Source organism: Gorilla gorilla, chromosome 12 (assembly GCF_029281585.2).
Source record: "Gorilla gorilla gorilla isolate KB3781 chromosome 12, NHGRI_mGorGor1-v2.1_pri, whole genome shotgun sequence".
Taxonomy (NCBI): Eukaryota; Metazoa; Chordata; class Mammalia; order Primates; family Hominidae; genus Gorilla; species Gorilla gorilla.
In genome coordinates, this window is record NC_073236.2 from 71,596,798 (window position 1) to 71,620,750 (window position 23,953).

General features: G+C 37.9%; 1 protein-coding gene across 3 annotated transcripts in view; it reads left to right on the forward strand.

Annotated features, from left to right (window-relative positions):
* Window positions 1-22,264, forward strand: part of DNAAF10 (dynein axonemal assembly factor 10) — a 28,337-nt gene extending 6,073 nt beyond the window's left edge. For 2 of the 3 annotated variants that reach the window (XM_031008001.3, XM_063695838.1), the window contains exons 2-8: window positions 4,192-4,292; window positions 7,038-7,168; window positions 10,268-10,369; window positions 13,210-13,325; window positions 14,629-14,763; window positions 17,264-17,361; window positions 20,616-22,264. In XM_031008001.3, the coding sequence (XP_030863861.1) occupies window positions 4,192-4,292; window positions 7,038-7,168; window positions 10,268-10,369; window positions 13,210-13,325; window positions 14,629-14,763; window positions 17,264-17,361; window positions 20,616-20,823 (891 nt within the window). In that variant the 3' untranslated portion in view covers window positions 20,824-22,264. Of the gene's footprint in view, window positions 1-4,191; window positions 4,293-6,551; window positions 6,756-7,037; window positions 7,169-10,267; window positions 10,370-13,209; window positions 13,326-14,628; window positions 14,764-17,263; window positions 17,362-20,615 lie in introns of those variants that run through there. The other variant, XM_055378894.2, reaches the window with a different exon arrangement.
* The last annotated feature ends 1,689 nt before the right edge of the window (window positions 22,265-23,953 follow it).

A 23,953-nucleotide genomic window follows, 5' to 3' on the forward strand; every position in this document is an offset into this window, starting at 1 on the left:
CAGAAACTGAACAGTTTGTCAGAACCCTGACACATGAAAGTATGGTAGGAGAAAAGAGAGAGCAAAGAAAGTGAACTCCAGCCCAGGTTTGTCTGTCCCTAGTGTTAGGGCTGAGAGATTCATGGATGGTCATTTATACCTTCGTTCAACAAATGTTGAATGCCTGCTATGCGTTAAAAAAATTAGGCAAGGCCCTGCTCTCATGGTGCTCACATTCTAGAAAGGGGGACATAATTGCATGAATAAAATAATTTTGTTGATAAGTATAACAGATGATTAACAGGGTGAGTGACAGTAATTTAGGGGGTATTTCAGATTGGAGGGACAAGGAAGACCTCTTTGGGGATGTGGCATTTGAACTGAAATCTGAATGAAGAGAAGGATAGAGGCATGGTGACCTGGGGAAAAGTAGTCCAAGCAGTGGGAACAGCAAATTCAAATGGCCCAAGTGGAAGAGACCTTGGCAAGTATGAAGAACAAAAAGCAAGCTGACTGGTGTGGCAGGAATTAGTAGAGAAGGCAGGAAACAGGAAATGAAGTCACACAGGCAAGACCAGATCCCAAAGGACTTTTTGCATTTTGTATACCATAGGCCTTCATGCCACTCTTGTGAGTCTGTGCTTCTCAATGTAGATACATTTTACTTCTTTCCTTTATATTTGTAATAAAGACATACTTTTAGAAGGGATGCAGTGACAACTGTGAAAATGTATAGAGCTTATTGTGTAGACTGGTTGTCAGTTTGGTTTCTTTCCTTTGAAGGTAGCAATTCTCAGACATGTGCAGGTGTCAAAGAATCTGCACATTGCAGTGCTGTTTTTGGAACACCATAAAATATTGGAGTAGTCAGTTCTATCTCTGCACAGGGAAGAGATTTTCAGCAGAAAAATCTGACTATATATAGAAATAGATAAATAGATAGAGATTCCGATTTTTACATCACAAGTAACCACACAGTTTTTAAGTCTTCACTTCCAAGGTTTTATTTTTATTTTTATTTTTTTATTTTATTTTATTTTTTGAGACGGAGTCTCTCTCTCTGTCGCCCAGGCTGGAGTGCGGTGGTGTGATCTTGGCTCACTGCAGCCTCCGCCCTCTGGGTTCAAGCAGTTCTCCTGCCTCAGCCTCCCCAGTAGCTGGAATTACAGGCATCCACCACCATGCCTGGCTAATTTTTGTATTTTTAGTAGAGAGGGGGTTTCACCATTTTGGCCAGGCTGGTCTTGAACTCCTGACCTCAAGTGATCCGCCTGCCTCAGCCTCCCAAAGTGCTGAGATTGTAGGCGTGAGCCACTGCACACAGTCCAAGTTTTTTTAACTGGTGTTCATTTGCTAGTATTTTCTACCAGGCAAGCTAAGAAAATTATTTTTAAAAAAACTTTAAAATCTGAAAACAACACATCCATCAGCTTTGTTCTTGGTGAATTTTCTAATTAATGTATTATGTTAGTAACAGAAGATCAGTGTGTTCCAGGAGTATAGTTTGAGATTCTCTAGTCTAAAGGGTCTAAAAGTGAAAGTTGGGTAAAAGAATAACAGGGAGGAAAGTTTTTGCTTCCAGTTTCTTATTTTTATCCAGCAGTAAAATTTTAGAAGACTGTAGGGAACCAAAGAGTGTAGGTTAGTTAGTTTTTACCTCTTCCATGGCCTAGGAATCACAGAAACCCTCATCAGAGGTTTGAGGGGACAGCAGTGGAATTCTGGGAAGCAGAATGCTTTAGCTGGTTGGTGGGAAGAAAATGGGAGACCAATCTTCCCAGTGCTTCTCTGAGAAAAATGTTCCCAGAGAATTGGGTCAATAGATGATGCAAGTTCTCCACAGCTTCTAATCCCCTGTCTCCTGGAACCACATTGCTGTGCATGAGGACCACTAGCTTCTTACCTCAGAGGGTCTGCTTCCACCCTCTGCCTCAGAACATGGAAGCCATTATCAGTGGCTTAGAGCTGGCAAGACCCAGGTTCAGTGTGAGACCAAGGGGAGGAAAGAGTGGATAGCCGTCTCATCAATTGGCATAGGTTGGAGCTCAGAATTAATTTCACCATAGAAATCGTGCCCTAATAGTGATTAAGTGCTTTACCACTGTTAATATATTATTTCAGGTACTTTTATTTGAGGAGAGGGGAATGGTGAGGAAAACATAAATTGCCTGCAGTTAGAAACCGTGTGCTTTGTTGACAAAATTTTGATCCTCTGTGTTGCCCCATTTTCAGATACTCTTTTTCATAAAATTGGGAAAAAATGGGGATAAATGAATGTTAATTTTCTGCTGCAGTGAATAACTGATGCCATCTCAGTCCACTTGTGCATTAAAAAGAGAAACATTCTGTGGTTCTGTGCTTCTCATCAATAGGGTCTTTTACAAACATGTTACTGTACGTGGCTGATTTCGTTTACTAGACAATTCTGAGGAAGGTATGAGTGCTTTTAGACTTGGCCACGTAGTAACTCCAATTTATCTAGATCACAAACAATAAGAAAGTTTAACAGTCTGGGAGTTTCCAAAGCCCTATACCATATAATGGTAACCTTTGAATCAGAGAAAAAAAGTTGTTATAGTTTGTGTCAAGTGACTTCTATTTTATTCGTGAAAATTGCTATGTATACCTTATATGGATAATATACCCTATATGGAAATGCCTGGATAAACATTGAAAGTGGCAGGGAAATTATTTTTAAAATTATTTGAAACAGGCCAACCTGGGAGGGATGAAGAGAACTGAAGAGTTACAAGGGGAGATGTCCTGGAAACTGGAGAACACTGCAAAAGGAATAAAGTTTATCCAGATGTATTGTTAAGTGAAACAAATCAAAGGACAGTGTACCATGATCTGCCTTGTATTGAAACAAAACCATGTGTGTTTGTAAATGCGTAGAAGGCCTAGAAGGGTGGGGATTACTTCTGGAGAGTGTTAAAGGGACTCACTTTTTCCTTCCATCCTTTTGTTTTGTTTGAATTTTTATAGGGAGCAGGTATTACTTTTATAAACATTAAGAATTTAAAAATGTAAAAATTGTTAGAGACCAAGAGGAATAGTTTTGCCCCATTGAGGCTGACAGTCAATGGGAAGTGTTATATGGCAAGAGTGTGATGTGGGACAGATATCAGTGGCCTCATCTAATTCCAGATTCCAGAGATCTCAGGAGCCAAGGCAGAAGGAAAAGCAGTTAGACTGTAGGAGGGACTTCAGTGACCTGGGCAGGTAGAGTTGGCGGCGGGAGGGGCCATGGAGAAATCAGAAACATCAGGAAGTAAAAGAAGGTGAATAGAAGACCCAGGGAGGCGTAGGAGTAGTATAACGAATATGTATATTTTGGAGGAACCAGATAGGAACTGATATTTGAGTTGTTAGCTTTTTGAGGGACTGGCCAGTCTCATTCATCTTTGTATCCTCTTTTGCCTACTTCAGTGACTTGCATGTAGTAGAAACCATTAAATGTTGAATGTTGTATGAGTTCGGCAAATCTGTAAAGCCCTATGCTTTGGCCTCCTTTTATGACAGGAGGGTATTGTGTTAGATCCTTTCCAAGGACCTTTTTGGCTACATAGTCTTCTTCACCTGATTTCCATAAACCCCATACGTTAAATAATATATTCGTATGTGATTGTTTTACTAATGTGACTATATACGATACTTGGTGCAGTAGCCTTTTAAAGTAAAGAAACCTCAAAAGATTGGCTGATCCATACTAATAGTAGCGCCTTGGTACACACAAGTTTATAAATCTCTCTGCATTGAAAAGGCCCCAGAGAAAGTGGGACATAAACATCTTTAGTTTATAGGGTTCTGCAGGGAAAACTATAAGAGACACATAACATTTTTGTTCCCATAACCATCTGGAAAGATAATATCTTCATTATGTTCTCATTTCTGCTGAGGATCTTAAAGAATATCACATGAAATGCTGCAACTTTCATATTTGCAATAGAGATTGTAGAGCTGTCAGCATTTGAATGTCTCATTAGTGAGAGGAGAGGAAAGGCAAATTAACACTTTTTCTTTTTGACAGTTACATACTTTAAAGAAAAATGACTAAAGGAAAAAGCATGATTATTTTCATCAGAAGATGTTTTAATTGCCTTTTATATTATCTTATTTAAATGCCATAATAGAGCCATAAATATGATATTAATAGATTATAAATATCTGCTTACATAAATAATATATCCTCTCTTCCTCCCTTCTATCAAGATTGAAAAGGCCAAACCTATTAAATGTGGAACATTTGGTGCAACATCTTTACAGCAGAGATATTTAGCTACTGGAGATTTTGGTGGAAACCTTCATATATGGTAAGATGATTTAGTCAGTATTCAGACAGATGAGATAGGCAATTTATTTGATAGTTTCATTACTCTTTCTCTGAAAGAGAGAATTTTAATTTTAAAATCTTTCTATGTTCCATTTTAACTATAAAAGTATGAGAATTGTCTCTAATATATATTTCTAGATTTCATATTCAAAATCCATTAAAAAATACTAACCTATTTTTCTTTAGATATTTTGGATAATATTATCAATGCTTATTTTCACACATGCAGTTTGGTACTAGCATTTAATGCCATGTATTTGTAAATAAAGGTCTGTTCCCCCTCCAACTTTAAAAATACAGTATATAAAAATGCATATGAATAACATTGAAAAAGTAGATATTAATTATTTATATTTCAGCAAGAGATTTAGCACTGCAGAACGTTTGTTTTTTAAAGCTTTAACATCTAAGCACAACTTTTTAGAAACATATCTGTTGAACAAATCAAAATATACTTGTTTTGAATGGGCAAAATCACAATTCTGCCAAATGCCTTTTTCGTGTTTTACCTAGAGTTGTTTCTTATTTAGAGTGGAATGAATTGAAATTCCTTTTTAATTACTTTGCAGGAAAATCTATTATTTTAATCATTTAAAGTATACAGCAGTGTTCTAAAATATTATGGAGAAAGTTAGAGTGTTCTAGAAAAACCGTCTTCCCTGCATCATGTTTTCTAACATGACCTTTCTTGAGTCTCACTTAGAACCTGCTACTTTATAATTACATTACTTATAACATATTTATCTGTCTTAGAATCATAACATTAAACAAAATGGAACTACTTTAATTTCTCCTTGCTTTAACTCCTTAATAATTAAATTAGCATGTATTCATTAGTTCTTAGATGCTTTGTCATATGCTTCGAGAGATACTGGGAGAGAGGCAAGTTTGAATGCTATTTTAAAAAATAAATATATTTCAACACAAGAGTATTCAAAATATTAGATAGTACCATTGACCATCTTTCTAATACAGTTTCCTAGTATAGTACAGATATTACCAATTTACTTTCATTGATAAATCTTATAATTTCGTGTTAAAAAATAATGTTTTAAAGTCTATAAAATAGTAAAACAGTCATTTCAAGTAGAACCACAATCTTGTTTAATCTCTTGATTAGTTCATAATGATGATAAATGTCATTTCTAAACTAGGTTGAAATATCTCAAAAAATTTTTTTTGTCTTTGAGATGGAGTCTCGCTCTGTTGCCCAGGCTGGGGTGTAGTGATGCGATCTCGGCTCACTGCAACCTCCACCTCCTGGTTTCAAGTGATTCTCCTGCCTCAGCCTCCCAAGTAGCTAGGATTACAGGTGCCCACCACCACGCCTGGCAATTTTTTGTGTTTTTAGTAGAGATGGGGTTTCGCCATGTTGGCCAGGCTAGTCTCGAACTCCTGACCTCAGGTGATCTACTCACCTTGACCTCCCAAAGTTCTGGGATTACAGGCGTGAGCCACTGCACCTGGCCACAGATTTTTTATTAGTAAGGTTTTACTAATAAATCTTGGCCCAGTAATAAATTGGAATTATATTTCATGTATAGTCACATTCATTTAAAAAATCCGTAAGTTATTGAAAACTAAATTATTAAGAGAAATGTAAATAGAAGTTCCCATAGAAAAGCAAAAGAAGGGGAGAAATGGAGATGGGCAAGAAAAGGAATGTGTGAGGATCACCTAGTCAAGCCATTCATTGCCCAGTAGTGCAGTTGTGGTAATCAGTACTTTCCTGAACGCCTTTCTGTGAATTGACCTATTAGACGAACTTCAGCCTGTCTTGCGGTAATACATATTGTTACCAGTATGATGACACACTGAAAAATATGTCAGTAGAAAATCAGTGTGGACTTCAGTGGGAAAATAGTACATTATAAAGGAAGAAATGTGTACAAAGTAAACACTACTCATATTTTATCCTTTAAAAAGGTCATAAGATCCCAATACTGAGGCCTACTTTGGAAGAATTCTATATCACTTTGAATTTACATATATATATATATTTAGATAGAAATATACTAGCTGCATTTTAACAAAAACCTTTGCATATTTGGTGGATGGAATTTAACAATGAGTATGATGATTTAGTAAGGCCAGCTAATGGTGTCCATCGTCTATTCACCTCCCATATTTTTGTAACAGCCACTAAAACCCAGAATTGAAAAAAACTGTCCTGAGAGCCACGTCCTCAGATACATGGTTGTTTTTTTCCTTTTCTTTTTTTTTTTCTGAAACAGGGTCTTGCTCTGTCACCCAGGCTGGAGGCCAGTGGCATGATCTCAGCTCACTGCAGCCTTGACCTCCCTGGGCTTTACTCTATATTTGAAGCAGTATTTTTTCAGACTTCAGTGTACCACAGTCATTGTTTTGGGGACCCATCTGAAATCCTGATTCATTATGTTTGGGGAGGAGCCCATGAGTCCACGTTTATCAACAAGCAAACCTGGTAATTCATCTGTGGGGGTCTTGCATAGATCGTCTTTGAAGAACACTAAGTATGGTGAGCTCAGGATTGGAATTTCAAGTTGAATGATGACAGTTCTCATTGGGGGCTTGAAAGAAGTTGAATGGAGAGAAAATTTCAGAAGTGTAAATAAATGTATAAACTATCTTCATAGCAAAACCTTAATTTCTATACAGAAAAAATCTATAATATATTTTTTTGAATTTCAGTAGTAGACTTAAATGTTTGGGATATGTGGTGTAAGAAGCTGTGTTTGTCGTTTAGGAATTTAGAAGCTCCAGAGATGCCAGTATATTCTGTAAAGGGCCATAAAGAAATTATAAATGCCATAGATGGTGTAGGTGGACTAGGAATTGGAGAAGGAGCACCTGAAATTGTGACTGGCAGCCGAGATGGTGAGTCCCTGTATTCTATGTATTTTGTTTATTTATTTTAATGGAAATCTCTATGCAGCAGTACGTCTTCTCTGAGTAAAAAATCCCCTTCAGTCACCTTGACTCCCTAAATCTAACAGTCTTGCTGCTACTTTTTTAATAGGCAAGTTTGATTGCTTATCTCTCGATTGTTTCAGACCTTTGGGTATTTTGAGATAGATTCATAGCACTTATTAACACTATTTTAGTGTTGAGCTGGTTCAGCTACTAACAATGATGGTTTCCTCTGAACCTTGAAGGATTTAAAATGTCTTTACAGGTTTTTGAGGCAGCTGACGATATAATGTGGGTGGCAGCTTTTCATTTTCTTTTTTTAAAAGGCAGAATTAGTACTTGTGAAAATTGTCATATTGACAGCTGGTTGAAAACTGAAGTTCTGTGATCCATCCACTAGCATTATAGAGAGTTCCAAAGGCACCAACTCAGCTCTTCCACCCTGCAGTGACCAACAAGGGCCAGGTCTTTTGGTGTCCGAAGTGGTACTGCATGACTTTAATAGAGTCAGAAATGTTGTTGCTTCATGAGGGGTACATGAGAAATTTGGTACCTATTATAATTGATTTGGCTAGTTGTTTAATGGCTGCTCAAGACCATGAGGAAATTGCTTTAAAGGAAAAGTGAGATATAATTTTCTAGTGGGTACTCAAGAGCAGCTGTGTTTTAGAAATCACTTATTTTTTTTTTAATCATAAAAGCAATATTGAGTATAGAGGGAAAAATAACGTTCAGTCTACCACACTACCACAACCATTAGATTTTTCTTTTCCTTTTAGGTCTTATATATAATTTTGCATAGTTATAAGTGAATATGAATTTGTATCTTAGAAACTTTTTATTTAATGTTTTGTCATATGCAAATGTTGCTGTTTCCACAGTTATCATTTTAATGATGATATAATATTCCATCATATGGCCATACTTAACCATTCCCTTATAAGCCTTCGGTTTACTTTTTTTATTTGTTGTCTTATGAGAGTGGCTTAAAAATAATGAGTAAATGAGTATTGTCATATGTGTAACTCTTTTGGAATAAATATGTTTTATGATTTTTAAAAAAATTTATTGGGCCAGGTACAATCACTCACGCCTATAATCCCACAACTTTGGGGGCTGAGGCGGGCGGATAACTTGAGACCAGGAGTTTGAGACCAGCCTGGGCAACATAGCGAAACCCTGTCTCTTCTAAAATACAAAAATTAGCCAGGTGTGGTGGCACACACCTGTAATCCCAGCTACTCAGGAGGCTGAGACACAAGTTTTGCTTGAACCTGGCAGTGGGAGGTTGAAGTGGGCTGAGATCGCACCACTGCACTCCAGCCTGGGCAACAGAGTGGGACTGCGTCTCAAAAAAAAAAAAAAAAAGTTTAAAATGTATTGGCAAACATTCCAAAGTACCTGTTTATAGTCAGCTACAGTAGATGAGATAGATTTCTAGTCTACCCTGTCAGCGTTGATTTTCTTTTTTTCCTTCCTTATTTTATAGACAAAATGGTATTCCATTCCAACTTGTGTTAATTTTTTTCTGTGTTTACTGGTTAATTTTGTTTTATGAATAGTCAATGTTCTTTGCTCATTTAACTTTTGCAAACTTACTATAAATCTTATCAATTTGTATGAATCCTATAGAGAAAGATAATCTCTTATCTCTATATATGGGATTTTTTTTTCTTTTTAAAACAGGCTTTTGGTGGGTGCAGTGGCTCATCTCTGTAATCCCAGCACTTGGGAGGCTGAGGTGGGAAGATCACTTGAAACCAGCTTGGGCAACATAGGGAGACCCCATCTTTACAAAAACTAAAAATTAGCCAGGCATGGTGGTATTGTCCCAGCTACTTGGGAGGCTGAGGTAGGAGGATCACCTGGACCCAGGAGGTCAAGGCTGCAGTGAACCATGATCGCACGACTGCACTCCATCCTGGGTGACAGAGCAAGACCCTGTCTCTAAATAAATAAATATTAAAGTAAAGCAGCCTTTTAATGATCAACTTTATTTTATCCCTGGAGATAAATCTAATATTGTACCTCCACCTTTCCTGAGTTATTTTCCTTTTAAGGATTTTTTATTTTTTTTTTGCCCTTTTCTTATTCTCTCTCAGGTACTTGCCTTTTAGCCATTTTATTACATGCATTTGCATTTCTTGTAGGTAGTGACACTATTTTAGTAAGTAGTCCCATAACATGAATTAAAACAAGGGGGTTGAAATTAAATTGAGAATTTGTTCATTTTATTTAACATTTTCCTCTTCACTATTGCCACAGGAAAATTAAACTTAACTGTATATGAAATAGTATTCTAGGCCAGGCACAGTGGCTCACGCCTGTAATCCCAGCACTTTGGGAAGCCAAGGCAGGTGGATCACCTGAGGTCAGGAGTTTGAGACCAGCCTGGCCAACATGGCAATACCCCGTTTCTACTAAAAAAGTACAAAATTTAGCTGGGCATGGTGGTGCATGCCTGTAGTCCCAGCTACTTGGGAGGCTGAGGACGGAGAATCGCTTAAACCCAGGAGGCGGAAGTTGCAGTGAGCCAAGATCACGCCATTGCACTCCTGGGCGACAGAGTGAGATTCCATCTCAAAACAAAAAAAAGAAAGAAAGAGAAAGAAATAGTATTCTAGAACTCACATAAGAAACCATTAATTCAAAATTAGAGTGTATTCATGCCAATGGTTAAAATGGGTAATAAGGAAAAAAGTAAAAATTAAAACAACACTGGTATTTTCCCTAAAAAAATAACACATTCATTTTAGGCTCATGATTTGAATTACGTAACATTCACATTTGCCTTGTCAGTCATCACTCGTAGATAACTTAGGAACACTTGTTGGCTTTTCTGTGTGTCTATTAATTTGGAAACCAAGTCAGATAGTTACATATGGGTGATATCTCTGATATTAAATACAACTTACCCAATTAGAAGTCAGAACAATGTGGATATTTTCAGATATCATAACATCTGTCATATTGCCACGTACACAGGACGCCATAGAAGAAGAATGTAGAAAAGAAACATAATCATTTACTTTTGAATTTTTGCCAACTCACTTTTATGCATGGCAGGAACTGTGAAGGTGTGGGACCCAAGGCAAAAAGATGATCCTGTTGCTAATATGGAGCCTGTACAAGGAGAAAACAAGAGAGACTGTTGGACTGTGGCATTTGGTAAATTATTGAAGAATTCTTGCATTTGAATTATCAGATGGTAAAAAGCACGATGCTGCAAGAAATTTCACAGTAGTCTCTTTATGGTCTGTTTTGTGGATTATTCTAATAGTTTACTGAGGCAAATACACGTGGTGGTTAATGTCAGCCTCTGGGGCCTGAGTTTGAATTCTCACCTGCTACTTATTGGCCATGTGGCCTGGAGCAAGTTACCAAAGTTATCCATTTCTTGGTTGTTTCATTTATAAAATGGAATTAATAATAGAATTTACTTAGTTGTGTTGTCATGAAGATTCAATGAGTTAATTACATGTAAAGTGCTGAGAATTGTGCTTATTATTATGTGTTCCTGTTTAACTAGATAATATTGACCTAATTTAAAGTCAGACACCATTAATGGGGATAAAACAAGCCTCAAATGCAAACGGTTACCTAACAAATCATACATTACGCTATATACGGAGTATGTTTATTTTCTAGAAAATAGTTTGCCATTACAAAGTTATTTCGTATAAATTTTGATAACTGTATTCCTTCATTAATTTACTTAAAATAAATATTGATTTTGGAAGACTAATTGACATTTGCCCTCTGATATGGTTTGGATCTGTGTCCCCACCAAATCTCATGTCCAATTGTAATCCCCAGGGTTGGAGGTGGGGCCTGGTGGGAGGTGATTAATGGGGGCGGAGTTCTCATGAATGGTTTAACACATCCTCCCGTATACTTTAAATCATCTCTAGATTACTTATAATACCTAATATAATGTAAATGCTCTGTCAGTCATTGTTGTATTGTTTAGGGAATAATGACAAGCACAAGAAGTCTGTACGTTTTTAGTGTAGATGCAAATTTTTTTCCAAATATTTTCGATCCATGGTTGGTTGCCTATAGATGCAGAACCCATGGATAGGGAGGGCCAACGGTAGAAGACAGTAATAGTAGGAATATCCTTAGAGATGGCTCAGGGCAATGGCCAGAGGTGTTAGAACGGCCTGAAGATAGTTCTAAGTTTTTGATGGTGTTTGCAAGGAAGAGATGAAATCCGAGCTTTAGGAAAATGAACTAGTGGTATTTAGCGGGAGTGACGAGTGGTACAGAGAATATGAGTTCAAGAGCTCTTTGCAGTATTCCAGGGAAGACCTAAGTTACAAGCACTGAGAAGGGAGCAGAGTGGATGATTCAGAAGATAATATTATGCAGAATACATAGAATTTGGGAATGTTTTTGGATATGAAGAACAAAGAAAAGGATTATGTCCAAGATGACTGAGTTTTCAGGCTGATTGTGGGGTGAATGATGGTATTAATTGAAAAAATTATACAAGGGGTGGGATAATTTGTAAAGGAAAATGGTAAGGTCATTTTGGGACATCATGAGTTTAAGATGATGGTGTACCATCTAGGTGGGGCCTGCAGTGGAAATGCAGGGCTGGAGTTTATGAGAAAAACGAAGTTAGAGGCAGTAGAGAATGAAAGCACTGGGATAGGATGCCCAGATAGCCTAGCACAGTGACAGGGGCCTCCTTCTCACTTAACACTCTTTCCTCAGCAAGAGATACTTGGAAAAAAATCCTTGAATTAATTCCAGGAGGATGAGTTTAACCACAGATTATAAACTTACTTCAGGTATGATCATCCACACTACTAAAAATATGTCACAGTGTGCTACAACTTATTTCAGATTTCCTTGTAAAGATGGAATCACACCAGAACAACATTTTTCAAGATAAATTAGTTTTAAAGTTTCTGTTTGCATTCAAATATAGTTACTGCCAAGAAAGCAATAGAAGTATAACTGTATTTATTCTCTGAGACCCCTTTGTGTTTGAGCTGTAGTTGGCCTGCTAGCCTTTGCAGATATAGTAGAAAGCATTTTCTTTTCTTTTTTTTTTGAGACAGAGTCTTGCTTTGTTGCCCAGGCTGGAGTGCATTGGCGCGATCTTGGTTCACTGCAAGCTCTGCCTCCCAGGTTCATGCCATTTTCCTGCCTCAGCCTCCCGAGTAGCTGGGACTACAGGCGCCTGCCACCACACCCGGCTAATTTTTTGTATTTTTCTTTTTTTTTTTTTTTTTTAGTAGAGACAGGGTTTCACTGTGTTAGCCAGGATGGTCTTGATCTCCTATAAAGCATTTTATTTAAATTGAATTCAATAAACACTTTCACATATCCTTTCAGTATGGAATTACAGTGAATGAGCTTATATTAGTTAGTCTGCTTTGCATTGAATTGCTTTATTGCTATAAAGGAATACCTGAGACTGGGTAGTTTATAAAGAAAAGAGTTTTATTTGGCTCATGATTCTGCAAGAGTATCCAAGAAGCACGGTGCCAGTATCTGTTTCTGGTGAGACCTCAGGAATTGTCTGCTCATGGCAGAAGGCAAAAGGGGAGCAGGCATGTCACATGGCGAGAGAGGGAGCAAGAGAGAGGGGAGGAGGGAGGTGCCAGACTCTTTAACAACCAGACCTCACATGAACTAGAAGAGCGAAAACTCATTACTATAAGGACTGCACTGAGCCATTCACGAGGGATCCAGCCCCATGACCCAGCACCTCCCATCAGGCCCCACCTCCAACATTGGGGATCATACGTCAACATCAGATTTGGGGGGACAAATATCCAAACTCTATCAGAGATTTAAACAAAACAAAAAACTAATGGATACCACATTAATAATCTTGATGTCCTCTCAGGATTGATAAGATGGGATTCTACCCAGTGTGATTTTTAAAATCTGATTTAATATAAGTTTTATGTGTAGTTTTGTAAGATTTTTTTTAAGCAGCCTTTATAAGGATGCATTTATAAGAATGTGAAATGTTGTATCTTGATTTCCAGGCAATGCTTATAATCAAGAAGAACGTGTTGTTTGTGCTGGCTATGACAATGGGGATATCAAACTATTTGATCTCAGAAATATGGCATTACGGTGGGAGACAAACATCAAAAATGGGGTAAAGTACATTCTGAGGCTTTTTGGTTTCTCTGAGCATGTTTCCATTCACCTCTGAACTACTACAAAAGGAGAACGCCTGTAGTAACTCATCTGAGTCAACCCCTCTGCCAATGGTTCTTAACTTTTTGAGGCCAAATCTGTTTGAGAATCTAATGAAAATCCTGGATCCTGTCTTCAGAAAATGAGCTCACACCCACATGTGGTTTGCACAATGTTGGGGGAGTCACCAGCCCCTTCAGCCTGTCTGCAGACCCCTGTGGGCCGTGTAGTAAGATTTCAAAATAAGCAAGTAAAAGGCTTTTTATGCCAATATCAGAAAGCCTGAAACAGTAGTCACCTCCCCAGCTCAGATTTTTGGTTCCTTAGTTGTACACCTTTAGCAAAGAATGTGGTTTCCTCCTGTTTTCTACTGTCAGCCTTTACTTAACTGTTAAATAATGTAAAAAGTTAAATAATGATTCCCCAAAGGCATTCACTGAGCATGGGAACCCAAGATTGTTTTGTTGATCTTACTAATGGAAAAAAAAAATGGTTTTTGTTTGTTTGTTTGTTTGTTTGTTTTGAGACGGAGTCTTGCTGTGTCGCCCAGGCTGGAGTGCAGTGGCGCGATGTTGGCTCACTCCAAGCTCTGCCTCCCAGGTTCATGCCATTCTCCTGCCTCAGCCTCCCGAGTAACTGGGACTACAGGCGCCTGTCACCACGCCCGGCTAATTTTTCATGTTTTTTAGTAGAGACGGGGTTTCATCGTGTTAGCCAGGATGGTCTCAATCTCCTGACCTCGTGATCTGCCTGCCTCGGCCTCCCAAAGTGCTGGGATTACAGGCGTGAGCCACTGTGCCTGGCCAAAAAAAAAAAATGTTTTTTTTTGAGACAGAGTCTCACTCTGTCGCCCAGGATGGAGTGCAGTGGCATGATCTTAGCTCACTGCAGCTTCTGCCTCCCGGGTTCAAGCAATTCTCCTGCCTCAGCCTCCCAGGTAGCTGGGACTACAGGTGCACGCCACCACGCCTGGCTAATTTTTGTATTTTTAGTAGAGACAGGGTTTCACCATGTAGGCCAGGCTGGTCTTGATCTCCTGACTTCGTGATCCACCTGCCTTGGCCTCCCAAAGTGCTGGGATTACAGGCATAAGCCACCGCGCCTGGCTGGAAAAAATTTTTTATGAGAAAAGTTAAAAGATAAAATGATTGTTGGAGTGCTTTCACGTTATCTGACCATTTTAAAGCTGTTTTACTTAGTATAAAAGAGCCTCCTGAGTAATACTGGTGAGACTACCAATAATAAGTATTCTCTGTTTTCAGGTGTGTAGCTTGGAGTTTGACAGAAAAGACATAAGTATGAATAAGTTAGTAGCCACATCTCTGGAAGGAAAGTTCCATGTTTTTGACATGAGAACACAGCATCCAACCAAAGGTTTTGCCTCTGTTTCAGAAAAGGTAAATATGAGGGAGATGTCTTTCTATGAAGAATAATGATAGCTTGGTTTAGACTGATAAGTAGAATTAGTCACCAAGGTTTCTTCCAGGTCTTTATGTGAAGGGAGCTATTTTTGATATATTCCTGTGAGATCTTGACAAGTTTTTCTGTGCAAAGAGTACTTCCCCAAAGTTTATCAACTTTAGACTTCTTGATTATAATAAAGATCTCAGTTAGGTAGGAATCTTATTTTGTAGTTTAGGAGCAATTAGAAGAAACTTAGCTGATATTAGGAATTTGATCAACAAAACCCAGCCTGGTGTTTCCTAATAAGTATATAATATTTGTGCTAATACCTGGTTATATATTTTTCAAAATAAACTATATGTACATGATGTCATTTCATTACACTTTGTTTTATATTCCAGTTTGCTATATTAAATGAAATTATTTGAATCACTGAGTACTGTGATTATAGTAGATGTTCAAAAATATTTACTTACTTAATTTTGCCTTGCATTTGAGGTAGCTGAGAGGGAAATACGGTATTATAGCATTAGACCAATAGATGAGGAAAGCAGGGCAAAGGGAAAATACTGGTCTAAAAAAAGATAGTTTCTGGACTGGGGGGATTACAGAAAATTCATGCAGAAAGGTCCTGTCATTCACAAGAAATGGATTGGAAATGTGATTTGAACTTCCTCAAGTATAAAAAGAAAGAAAGATCAGTTACAGATTCCTTGTTTGCATAAGATTAAAATATACAAGTTGCTCAGGAAGTAAGAACTTACTCCCTTGCTTCTCTCTCTCCTGTGGATTCAGTAGGATTTCTTGAACCTTCCTATTTTGTCTCATTATTATTATTGTGTGTAAATTATTGTCACTTCCTTATGAAAACTAAATTCTTAACAAGATAGCTATAAATTATAATATTGGTTTGCTTTTGTCATTTCAGAATATATTAAGTATCTATCAACAACATAAATCACTTTACTAAACTGTTCCATGTATAATTTGCAACACATATTTCATTATCTATACATAATAGTGTCATCTCTGGTTTTTTGTTTTGTTTGTTTGGCTTTTTTTTTTTTTTTTTCTGGAGACAGAATCTTGCCCTCTTACCCAGGCTGGTGTGCAGTGGCATGATTATGGCTCACTGCAGTCTCAAACTCCTGGGCTCAAGTGATCCTCCTGCCTCAGCCTCCCAAGTAGCTGGGAGTACAGGCACACGCCACCATATCTGGCTAATTAGAATTTTTTTTTTTTTTCGTAGAGACAGAGTCTTGCTGTGTTGCCCAGTCTGGACTTGAAACCTGACCTCAAGTGATCCTCCCGCCTCAGCCTCCCAAAGTGCTGGGATTATGGGCGTGAGCCACTATACCTGGCCCAGTTTTTTAAAATTATATTTAGTTAATCCAGTAATTGCTAAATCTGCCAAATAGAAGACTCTGGTGTATTTTAAGAGGTCATTTCCCCCCTTGCTTTTTGTGTTTTTCTCAACTTCCTGAAGAAGAAGAGAAGCTTAAGCTACAAAATAAAATGTTTTGACAGCTTGAACCTAATCACTGAGAGACTGTTACACACTCAAAATGTGTGTTTTGAGATATGAGTCTTTATCTGCTAATGGTAATTCTCTCAAAAGACTATTGAAATCAAAGGTTAAGACTAATCACTCACTAAAATGTGGTGTACCACGATAGCCAGCCCCACTGCTTCTACAAAGCAGCAGTCATTCATTCCCTCCCGCCTCCTTTCTCTCTCTCCCTCTGTCTCTCTCTCTCTCCTAAGTTCCCCCCAGTTAATGCAGTGGCGCCGGGATGGATTTACTGGCTCCTATTGAGGTGCTAACAACCTGTTAACCTTCCAGTTGCTGGTTTTTAATCTTTTAGTCTAATATGAATGATAAAGACCTTAGCTTATTATGACTATAAACATTGTCTGTAAGTCCTCATGGTCCTTATTTTGAAGACTGGACAGGTAAATGGCAATAAATTGAAAATAAGGCTCTGGGAGCTGTTAGTTAAATTTCGGTCTATAAATTTTAGTTAAAATTCAGTCTATATACTTATTGCTGAGTTTTGCTGTGAACCTCAAACTGCTCTCAGAACTAAAGTGTATTTTTTTAATTCCACATTTTTCGTATATATAAACAAAAGTATATGTTTTTATATTTTGAGTGTTTTCCCCCTCAGAATGAACTAGAGGTATTTAAATATGTAAAATCTATTTTCATAATGTATCTGATACTATAAACTTAAATGGATTTTAATACCTGTCTTTTTTAAAATCCAGTAGAACTTTGTTTCATAAAGCAATAAAGAAAAATGATGCTTTTTCTAATTTCTTATGTGTTCCTATAAATCTCTATAGCCATTATAAAGAGATGTGCCAGAAAATAACCTTAATTACTTTTATAACCATTGAAATTATAGTTGTAAGAGTTTTTTATTTGCAGCGTTTCTCTTCCAGGGCACCATTTAGCATATAAACCAGTTGTATGCCTCTTGTTCTATTTAGGCTCATAAATCTACTGTGTGGCAGGTCCGACACCTGCCGCAGAACAGGGAGCTCTTTCTGACAGCTGGAGGCGCCGGCGGCCTTCACCTCTGGAAGTAGTAAGTCTGCCAGTGCGCACTGCTCCTTTTAAAGTTACCTGTGGGTGTAAAGTAGGATTAGATTGAACTTTTTTTTCTTTTTTTTCCTGCTTTGACTTAGTTCATTTTGATATGATTTAAAATTTCATGGTGTTACATAACTTGTTTTCTAAGCATTTTGTATGAATATACTTTACACTTAGTAGAGTGTACACTAATCTTCTTTTGATACATTTTAGTATGTCATTTTAGTTGTGTCTTCTAAGTATGAAAAAGTTGGCCCAAGACTTTTATCAGATACTATCTTGAAGTGATTAGAACACTCACTGCCTCTAAAAGATGGGGAAAGGGTTCCTTGCCTAAATTTAGATAACATCATTGTGATAGACCCCAACAGAGCCTGAGGCTCCTGATTGATCTCCAGGAAAGATCTTATCACTGAATTTGCTCTCTGCATATCTAGGCAGGGTGAGTTACAGGGAAAGCTTTTACTATGCACACCACTTTCTGAATCCCAAGGGCGCTAACATCACAGATACTAGATCATTTAAAAGGTCTCATATCCTTGCTCAGGGTTGGCCTGTGAAAAGGAAACAAAACAAAACAAAACAAACAAAAATTAAAGGTCTGATAAAAATTGTGAGTTAATGGTATTTCTGAATACTTTATTAGCTAAGCAATATGTACTTGGAGGGGAAAAATTACATCTTTCTTAGACATCACTCAGGGAAAAAATAGCAAGCCCATAAATGAAGGATATTTCAAAAATAAAGTTTCATTAATAATGTAAGAAGAAAAACATCATCCTCAATATATCTGGGACTTTCACATTTATAAAATTCTTCTCTATTAGCTCCTTTGAGAAGCTGGAAGGGGTTCTGAAAAACAGGGCTACAGTTGGAAAGTCCTTGTTAAAGTACTGTGTGCAGGGATACCACTGACAAAAAGCAGATTGAACGCTTTATCTTATATTTTCTGACAGAGTCTTGCTCTGTCACCCAGGCTGGAGTGCAGTGGCATGATCTCGTCTCACCGCAGACTCCACCTCCAGGTTCAAGGGGTTCTCCTGCCTCAGCCTCCCGAGTAACTAGGATTACAGGTGCCCGCCACGACGCCTGGCTAATTTTTGTATTTTTAGTAGAGACGGGGTTTCACCATGTTGGCCAGGCTGATCTCGAACTCCTGACCTCAGGTGATTTACCTGCCTCGGCCTCCCACAGTATTGGAATTATGGGCATGAGCCACTGCGCCCAGCCAGAGTGAACGCTTTAGATCGAAACAGTATGATTATGGCAAAACCCTGTCTCTACTAAAAATACAAGAACTAGCCGGGCGTGGTGGCACACGTCCCAGCTACTCAGGAGGCTGAGGCACGAGAATTGCCTGAATCTGGGAGGTGGAGGTCTCAGTGAGTCGAGATCGCACCACTGCACTCCAACCTGGGTGACAGAGTGAGACAGAGCGACAGAGACTTTTTCTGTCTCAACAAACAAACAAACAAACAACCAGTGTGGTTTCTGAGTGAAAAGCAGAGGAAAAGTTTGAGGCGTTCTGGGAGAATGTGGGGTAGAGAGATCACTTGCTACTTTCCCTTCTTCTAGCACCTCTGCCTGTTGTTCTTCCCTGATTCTTCCATCCCGGTCTCCTCCCCACGTTAGACTCTGCCAGTCCCCTTAGTGAAGCCATGTGGTGGCACGTCACTATTTTACTTGGTGACCAAACTCTTTAGGCTGCTCACTTGAAGAACTAGTCCCAGTTTTCTTTGTAATCTACACATGGATTTGTATTCCATGAGACACACGAACACTTTCGCAACTGGAATTTTTTACTACAGCGGATTTAGTTCCGTCAGTAAAGTTAGGTCTGTATGCAAATTTGAAGTTTAGCGCAATGTAAACTTTACACCTAACCAGAACAGATGTCCAGTCTAATCTTCAAATCGGTTTGGAGTTTTACTGTCAAGTATTGTACCAGCAAAGGGAATTGGTTTAAGTACAATGATATTTAGCTTTATTTTCATTTGCCAGTCTGTCTTGGTAGTAATGCAATTAAATTGTAAATATTTATTGACCACTGAACCAACAGCTTCTAGAAGAAATCATCTAGTTATTCACGACTTGTTTTTTGAATGAAAAACTTCAACATGCTGATTTTTTTTTCAAGTATTTGAATCATATACACATATTCTTTTAAAACTTCAACAGATAATATGGAGGGTTTAAAAAAATTTTTATGTTATCTTTTGAATACTAAATAACTGCAGCCTTTGCCAAGAGATATGTGAAAGATGTCTGTATTTAAACGATTTATTCATCTGAAATTTTTTTTTTCATCAAAATGATTTGTAGGGTTTGAGAGGAAGAGAAAATAGTAGATCATCCACCTGTAGATTCTTCTTCCATTTCCATTCTGCTTCTGATTGGCTTTGTGCTTCTTACGTTCTTGGCCTTTGCCAGCATGTGTGAAATAAAGATGTTGTCATAATTGATACTAGTAGGTTTTAAAAGGCCTTCTGAGGAGTGATACTTTTGTATTTTATTAGGAACACATCTCTCTATTGGGGAGGAGTGTTCTCTTTCCCCTTTTCAAATCTAGACCAAATAGGATTTATGACTTTAACCTTCTGCTTTTCTTACTGTATAAATTTATATTTTCAGCTGAAAAAAAAATGTTCTCAGAACCACTTTTTTCTTGTTTGAAACAATTACATTTAGGTCTAACATCTCCACCCTGTGACGCCTTCCCATAGAAATGGTACACAAAAGGTCCTTAGGTTTGGGTCTGTGTAATGGAGCTCGAGGGTTATAAGCTGGCATCAGTTTTTCATTCTGGAAGTGTTTAGATGAAGTTCTGCAAATGTTACTTACAGCCATTGCCTTTGCACATTGTTTGCCTGTGATATCCAGCAATCTATATCTGGAGAAAAATTACAATAAATAAAAGATTGCCAAAAGCACCAAGTAAATGTATTAAAGAATCCTAGATCAACCTAGAACTTCCATATTAAAAGAGAAAATACGGATACACGTTGAGCAGAAATGACTTTTAGAAGTTTTTAGTAGAACTAATAACCATTTTTTATGATGTGTTTTGGGGATAGGATTGAGGTTGAAATTGTCTCTTTATTTGCAAACAACTCAGTATTAGAAAGATTCTTTAAGTATTTATTAGTCCCAGTAACCAACTGAGAAATAGAGTCATTGAAGTGTATGTATAAAAATAAAATGGTGAAAGCTAAGATTTATGCGCTCTTACCATTTTGATCTTGTTTTCAGTGAATACCCTATTCAGCGGTCAAAGAAAGATTCTGAGGGAATAGAAATGGGAGTCGCAGGTTCTGTAAGCCTTCTGCAGAATGTTACATTGTCCACCCAGCCCATTTCAAGTTTGGATTGGAGTCCAGATAAAAGGGGTCTCTGCGTCTGTAGTTCATTTGACCAAACGGTGAGAGTACTGATCGTTACAAAGCTCAATAAAATTTGACTTCAAGACTTTGGACTTGAGGCTGGGCGCGGTGGCTCACTCCTGTAATCCCAGCACTTTGGGAGGCCGAGGCGGGTGGATCACAAGGTCAGGAGATTGAGACCATCCTGGCTAACATGGTGAAACCCCGTCTCTACTAAAAATATAAAAAAAAATTTGCCGGGCATCATGGCGGGCATCTGTAGTCCTAGCTACTTGGGAGGCTGAGGCAGGAGAATGGCGTGAACCCGGGAGGCGGAGGTTGCAGTGAGCCGAGATTGTGCCACTGCACTCCAGCCTGGGCAACTGAGCAAGACTCTGTCTCAAAAAAAAAAAAAGAGAGACTTTGGACTTGAAACCTTCCAGAGGAACACTCACACAATTTAAGATAGGTTCTGGAGTCCTCTGACCCTCATTGAACAAAGCTGGATTTGGCTGATGATAAAAGACCCCAGCCACAAGCCTCTGGGCCAGCCTCCAGCCTCTCTCGGGGAGTGTTTGCTGACTTGCTGCTGCACGTGGGTATCAGAAGCACCAAGTAAACTATCTCCAGGGCCAGTTCTTTTCTCTCCCTTCCATTTCTAAGTCAATAGTTGTCTATAATTAAACATATTTCAGATTTGTTCTGTGTCCCTGAAGTTCCATATTTTATCTTTATGCTTGTGTTATGTTTTAGTGTCTATAATGTTGTGGTGGGAATCATTTCATTTGGTTTAAAAGAGTTTGCCTTGGAAAAACTGAATTAACCTTCATCAATACATTTTGAGAGATTTCAGTGTGAGTGATTTTCTGGACATAATATTATTGTATAAAATATCAAAATGGTGGGCCAGGCGTGGTAGCTCACGCCTGTAATTCCAGCACTTTGGGAGGCTGAGGCGGGTAAATCACGAGGTCAGGAATTCGAGACCAGCCTGGCCAACATGGTCAAAACCCGTCTCTACTAAAAATACAAAAAATTAGCTGGGCTTAGTGGCGGGCGCCTGTAATCCCAGCTACTTGGGAGGCTGAGGCAGGAGAATCGCTTGAACCCAGGAGGCGGAGATTGCAGTGAGCCGAGATTGCGCCACTGCACTCCAGCCCTGGCGACAGAGTGAGACTCCATCTCAAAAAAAAAAAAAAAAAAAAAAAAAAAAAATATATATATATATATATATATCTCAAAACAGCACAGTTGGTCTAGATTTGGGTAGCTATTTTCTGCAATTTAATTCATAAAACAAAATGCTTTGATTTTAAAGAGCTCTTTTTTACTTAAAATACAGGAATTGAATTGGTGAGACTTTTGGTTATTGACTGTGGTAAGTGATGGTGAAATGTACAAGATTGTAGGGGTTTTGTAGTCTTATTTTTGGTCATACTTTAAAAATGCATTTTATGAATAAACTTCTGTTTTTGAGATCTATGGAAGCTTTGATTTTGTTACCTTAACAGTAGTAATAAAGTTAACGTTGTCACATCATTTTGCTTTATAAATGCTTAATTAGTAGTTTTAATTCATTGTCTCTTTAATGTTCAACATATCTTTAGCTAAGCCTTTTGGAATTATTGACTTTACCACATTTTCATTAAGCCTACCCTCCCCCACCTCCATTGAAGAGAACGCAGCCACCTAAAACATTCACAATATGTAAAGTATGTGTGATTTCAGGGGATCATGGAGAGTCACTTATTTGGAATATTAAGTTAAGAAAATTAAGGTTTTTTTTTTTTTTTTTTAGTTTAGAAAATTTTTAGAAGTCTCTCTTAGAACAGTTGTATTTGGTAATAGAGTCAACAACAATAAATACCTGTATTTTATTAAATCTAAGATGTCATCAATATCACTGATGCTATGTCATTCAAGAAAACGGAGCCAACTAAAACATTCATAATATGTAAAATTTATGTGATTTCAGGTGATCATGGAGAGTCACTTATTTGGAATATTACGTTGAGAAAATTAAGCTTTTTTTTTGTTGTTGTTTCCAAAATTTTTTTTTTTTTTTTTTTTTTGAGGCAGAGTCTTGCTCTGTCACCCAGGCGGGAGTGCAGTGTCATGATCTTGGCTCACTTGCAACCTCTGCCTCCCGGGTTCAAGCAATGCTCCTGCCTCAGTCTCCCGAGTAGCTGGGATTACAGGCATGCACCACCATGTCCTGCTAATTTTTGTATTTTTAGTAGAGATAGGGTTTCACCATGTTGGCCAGGTTGTTCTTGAACTCCTGACCTCAGGTGATCCGCCCGCCTCAGCCTCCCAAAGTGTTGGGATTACAGACGTGAGCCACCGCACCCAGCCCCAATGTTTTATAGAACAATGGGATATAATTATGAAAGTAAAAATTAAATTGAACTTTTAAAAAAGTTTATATCTACTTTTTTTTAATTTGCAAAGAAAAAAATGGAAAATTCGTGGAAATCTCTCCTAGGACACTTGTATTTGGTAATATAATACAATCAACAACAATAAACACCTGTATTTCATTAAATCTAAGATGTCATTGATATCACTGATGCTAGGCTGGTATGATGAAACTGTGATAAAATCCTTTCTTTTTATCACTTACTATTTGCTTTATATTAATTGAGTGTTCTTTTAATTTTATTTACACATAGTTTTTTTTTCCATTGTGTATCACTTGTGTGCATCCTTATAAAGAACAACATAAACAGGAGACTATTATTCTAGGTAAGGTAACTCAGGAATGGAAAACCAAACATTGTAGGTTCTCATAAGTGGGAGCTAAGCTATGAGGATGCAGAGGCATAAGAATGACACAGTGAGCTTTGGGGACTCAGGGGGAAAGATGGGAAGGGTGTGAGGGATCAAAGACTACAAATCAGGTTCAGTGTATAGTGCTCGGGTGATAGGCGCACCAAAATCTCACAGATCACCACTAAAGAACCTACTCATGTAACCAAATACCACCTGTTCCCCCCAAACTTATGGAAATAAAAAAATTAAAGAAAAATTTATACAAAATAAATTTGGTATGCTATTCCTTAGATTCCTTCATATTCAGAGTTTAATTCTTCTAAATCACTTTTTGAATTCAGAGCCATCAGTGTTCATGGTTTTCCTTATAATATTGTCCTTTGCGCATAAAAGTGTTTGTGATGTAGCATTTCTTTAAAACATGTTCCACTATTGCCTTCAGGGTTTTCTTTCAAT